The sequence below is a fragment of the Nicotiana attenuata genome, chromosome 2 (assembly GCF_001879085.1).
Source record: "Nicotiana attenuata strain UT chromosome 2, NIATTr2, whole genome shotgun sequence".
Taxonomy (NCBI): Eukaryota; Viridiplantae; Streptophyta; class Magnoliopsida; order Solanales; family Solanaceae; genus Nicotiana; species Nicotiana attenuata.
The window spans coordinates 88,768,914-88,774,038 of NC_031990.1; the positions used below are offsets into that span (position 1 = coordinate 88,768,914).

The following is a 5,125-nucleotide window of genomic DNA, read 5'->3' on the forward strand; positions in this document are numbered from 1 at the left end:
CCTCCCGTGGGGTGGGGGGGGGGGGGGTTGTTGGAAGTTCCATAGGTGATGGCAGTGATCAAGATGTATAACTCAGAAATCACCGGTTATTTCATCGATGCAGGAGTACATGGACTTCATAAGCTACATCTGCAAAGCTTACAAAGGAGCTCCGGTGCCAGGTTGCAGCTCAACTGTCAATGTCATTAAAATGGGAAGGAAATTTACTCCTTTCTGTTTAATGCATACAGCCACTTCCAAGTTATCAACTATAGGTTCAGCTATTACATCATGGATGAACCGCGTTAATCTGGCCGCATCTGCTTAATCCACAGGCTGCTCTATGTGCCGAGTATAATGTAGGGCTCCTTGATGCTGGTCCTTTTTATGAAATGATGAAATACTGTACTTGGTTAATGCATTTGTAAAATACTTATCATGATGGATTATAATGAAGGTGCTCAATTCTCTAATCATCTGTTTATAGGAAATGTTGTAATATGAGAATTTGGTTTAATTGGGTTGTGGAAACAGAAAGTATTAAGTATGGATTTTTAATAAGTTGTCTACATGAAAGCAGCCATGTCTCTGAGCTTGCATTTTAGCAACTATATATTAACAGAGGCATATGGGCAGCTCTATAGACAGCCTATTCTAATGAACGTCAGTGGCTGATTGAACCCGTGACCTACATATTAATAGAGGCATATCCAAGAGCAACTTCTGTGAATTTAGAATAAGTGATCTTATTTTACGCGCACATTTCAATCTTTCGTTCTAATTTCCATATGTATCTACTGAGGAGTGAGGCTACCCTAAATCTAAGACTAAACTAAAACCATTTATTTTTTGCATTCCGCAATATGAAGAGCATATATTCTGACATGCAAGAGTATATATTTGTTAAAGATATTCTCTTACAAGGAATTGCAATTGTTGCATATGATATAACGTGATGAAACAACATAGTGGGCGTTTGGACATAAGAATGGTAAAATTCCTTAAAAAAAAAGTGAAAATGGTATTTGAAAGTTAGAGTTGTGTTTAGACATGAATACAATTTTGGTCTGTTTTGAATTTTTGTATGTGATTTGAAGTGAATATTTTGAAAAATAACTTTTTCTAGTTTTTCAAATTTTTGAAAAATAGTGAAAATTGAAGATTTCATGGCCAAATACTGATTTCGAAAAAGAGTGATTTTTCTTTAAAAAAAAAAGTGAAAAAATTGTATAGCCAAACGTCCCCTTATTAAGCGGATAAATAAAGAGGAATAAATATTTAGCAAACTTTGTTACCGAACATAAAAAGATGTCATGCTATTTGAACTAACTAAAAGAAAAAATGTTACGTAAATTGTGACAAATGGAATATTTATTATTATTATCTGGAGAATCAAACTTGATTTCCTAGCTACAAATGAACATTATTAATTTTAGGGGCGATCACATTGAAAATGCATCTTGGATTAGCTTTTAGATAAACTATAATTCACGTGCAATTCTTTTTATTCGTATACAAGACAGCTAATTATCACATTATTCCAAAAGAAAAAGTCCCATGCAATTATTAAAAAAATAGCAAGATGATTAATTTTTTCAAAATTAGAGTTTTAAACTCCAATTCCTTCACTTTCCTCTTGCAGAAACTCCAGAAAGTCAAAAACTCAAAAAATGGGATCTTCTTTCCAAAAAACTGTATCCATTTTTCTAGCTTGCTTTCTATGTTTCACTCAAATTTCTCCCATTTCTTGCGAGAAGAAAGTGTCCTTGACTTTGTATTATGAAACTCTTTGTCCTGGTTGTTCAAATTTCATTGTTAATTATTTACCTAAGATTTTCAAGAATGGACTAATTGATGTTGTTGATCTTAAACTTGTTCCATGGGGTAATACTAAGATCCAAGCCAATAACACCTTCAAATGCCAGGTCATCCAATAATCTTCTTTCTTTCTTGCTATATTTCTATATTTGTGAGTTAGAGTTGGTGGATTGTTATATTTATACATTTTATAAGTATCTTTTGCATATGTATAATGTACAGCTCGGTGCACTAAGCTCCCGCTATGCGCGAGGTCCGGGAAGGCCGGACCACAAGCAGTGGCGAAGCCAGGAATTTTTCCTAGGGTGTTCAAATTTGAAAGAAGTAAAAAAAATCTTGACAAAAGGGTGTTCAATATATGTTATATACCTCTAAAAATATTTTACCTATATACGCAGTAATTTTCCGACGAAACCATAGTGTAGCTTCGCCCATGACCACAAGGGTCGGGAAAAAGAGTAGTGAGTTTAGATGAACCTGTTAGTCAATAATTTTATCTATTTTTGGGCTATTTTTCTTGGCTCATTTAAGTTATTTTGTGGTCCTTTAATTAAGAGCATAGTGTCAAGCTACAGAGCCAGATTTAAGATTTAAGCTTTATGAGTTCAACCTTCAAAATTCTTCGTATTGAACTTACTGCGTTTTTAAAATTTTTGGTTCATATCTACTATGTATAGCGGCTTTAGTAGTTTTTTACAATAAATTTATGCTCCGCGTCAAAAATACTGCATCCGCCTCTGTAAAGCTCAATTTGAGCTTGATGAAATTCTCTTCGTCATGGTTGAACAAATACAGTGAGTTCAATTGAATCCGTTGAGAAAGGCTAGATCTGTTTCTGGGCTATAGTTTGGCAATTTAAGTTATATTGTGGTTCTTATATATGTGTATGTATTCATAGTATTAGCAAACTTAAGATTTATGAAATTTCTTGTCATGTTTGCAGCATGGTCCAGCTGAATGTTTTTTGGACACTTTAGAGGCTTGTGCAATTGATGCCTGGCCAGATCTGGTAAGCTATTAATCTGAATCGTACCTTCCGGTCATTTGTGTTTTCTGGTTGATTCACACATAGTTCGGCACTTCAGCTATCATAAAATGATTTTCTGATTTTACTAATATAGTGGATGTTTCCAGTAGTTACTTTAACATGAAAATGTACTTTTTGTGACGTTATATGTTATTGTGGATAAAGTTCAGTCACCATATGTGAACTTAATCAAGCTTCAAAACATCACAGTTTGATTAATGATATATGTTTACTTCTAAATCATAATTTTCATTTTCATCGGATATTTGATGCAGAATGAACACTTTCCTTTCATTTACTGTGTGGAAAGTTTGGTCTACCATAAGAATTATACCCAGTGGGAAACATGTTTTGAAAAACTGAATTTGAAGGCAAAGCTTGTTACTGATTGTGTTGGCAGTGGGCGAGGGAAAGAGGTTAGTTCTCTTGGTTGATTTAACGCTAATTCTGTGTTTCTCTTCTTCTTTTTTTGGGTGCTATTGAGCATTTCCTGATAAGTTGGTATTATTTCTGAATTCCATTGCTGTAAATTTTAACTTTGGTGTTTAAACTAATTTAGAGCTGTTTGATATTAATGATTTTATATCATAATGTGCAAAAGGAAAAAGAACTTATTGTTTTACATTGTTCTGTTATATGCTCATGTTATCAAGGTAAGGGTAAGGCTGCTTACACACTACTCTCCTCAGACCCACTTGGATTACACTGAGTTTGTTATTGTTATTGTTGTTGTTGTTGCTATATGTTCATCGATAAATGTTGAGCATATGAATATGAAAAAAGAAAAATTTCTTCAATCGCCATTTTCATTTATTCAATCAACATGTTCAAGAGGAAAATGCTATTTAATGGTACAAGTATACAACTACTTTAGAAATTTCTTAGAGGTGATGGTGAGATTGGAAAGGATTGAAGTTACTCAGGTGTGTTGTTTGAGATAAATGAAATTGTCTAGTGATAACTTGGAATGCTAGTCCTAGGTATCCATTTCATTGACATGGCATCCAACAATAATTAATTAATCTTTGGAGCTCATTGGAAGCAAATTAATCTGGCAATTTGTTTTCAATTAGCATCTTAGGTTGTTCTTCAATTGGCACCTTAGGTTGTTCTTCACTTTGGCTCTGTTTCGTTGCTGTAACCTTTGCGTAGCTTTGTATTTATCATAACTCGCAGCTAATTCACCTTTAGATTTTACATTTGCACTCTGTTCTAGCTTATTAGCAGTAGCACTTGCAGAGTCCCAAGCTCAGTGACTGAATTTGGGTTGCAATAGAAGTAACTAATCGTTGTTTATTTCCCTGTTCAAGGGATTCAGCAATAACCCTAGCACTCATCGAACTTCCGACTGTAACGAGCAGTTGTTTGCGAGGTCTCCCTCGTCTAACCATGGCTATCACTCGCACGACGCTTGTTAGCTTAACATGCACCAAGAGCACCAAAAGCTAGAGAGAGAGAGAGAGTCGACTACGACTTTTTTGAGTTAATGTGTTTCTTTCTTTATCAGTGTTATTATTGTTTGTTCTCTAGAAGTTTCTGAACCTTCACTTTTGCTCCACCCTCTTGTATATGTTTCCTTCCTATTTTCTTCATGCAAAGATATCTGGATGCTGAGCCAGCACCTTGCGAATCATTTGGATAAGTTTTTGGATGTTAATGATATGATTCAACTCTTGAATTTTGTTGACTTGTTTTTCAAAGAGTCAAGTCTTTGTACAGTTTTGCATCCTCAGGCTTTCGGTTTTCTGTAAGTTGATTAAGGTATCTCTACTCAGTATAATGGAGCGTTAAGAAACAAATAAACAGAAGGAAGTACCTTTCTTTAGAATGAGTTTCTGTTCGATTTGGAGCTTGAAGCGAACTTGATTTGTATAGAAATTTGATGGAACAAATTTTATTTGGTCTGATGTTTCATTTCTTATAGTAATTTCTTATGTTCTGTGAATTAATGTTACTTGATCTTATGTGCAGCTCGAATTACGGTATGCGGCTGAGACAAATGCCCTTCAACCTCCTCATAAATATGTACCATGGGTTGTTGTTGATGGCCAACCACTTTATGATGTCAGTTTCTTTTTACTCTATATTTTCTGAACTTGCACTTTGCATTATCTGCTGTTACAGTCCCCTTCTAGGGAGCCCGGTGCACTAAGCTCCCGCTATGCGCGGGGTCCGGGGAAGGGCCGGACAACAAGGGTTTATCGTAGGCAACCTTACCCTGCATTTCGTGAAAATATGTTTTTGAGTTCTTTCCTGGGCAACAACAACAACTCCCCCCCCCCCCCCCCCCCCCCCCCCCCC

General features: G+C 35.4%; 2 protein-coding genes across 2 annotated transcripts in view; both read left to right on the top strand.

Annotated features, from left to right (window-relative positions):
* Window positions 1-555, top strand: part of LOC109214510 (gamma-interferon-inducible lysosomal thiol reductase-like) — a 5,682-nt gene extending 5,127 nt beyond the window's left edge. The window contains exon 5 of the mRNA XM_019378437.1: window positions 104-555. Within this exon, the coding sequence (XP_019233982.1) occupies window positions 104-307 (204 nt within the window). The 3' untranslated portion in view covers window positions 308-555. The remainder of the gene's footprint in view (window positions 1-103) is intronic.
* Window positions 1,597-5,125, top strand: part of LOC109214520 (GILT-like protein F37H8.5) — a 4,303-nt gene continuing 774 nt past the window's right edge. Inside the window, exons 1-4 of the mRNA XM_019378448.1 lie at window positions 1,597-1,904; window positions 2,741-2,806; window positions 3,100-3,240; window positions 4,796-4,888. Of these exons, the coding sequence (XP_019233993.1) occupies window positions 1,650-1,904; window positions 2,741-2,806; window positions 3,100-3,240; window positions 4,796-4,888 (555 nt within the window). The 5' untranslated portion in view covers window positions 1,597-1,649. The remainder of the gene's footprint in view (window positions 1,905-2,740; window positions 2,807-3,099; window positions 3,241-4,795; window positions 4,889-5,125) is intronic.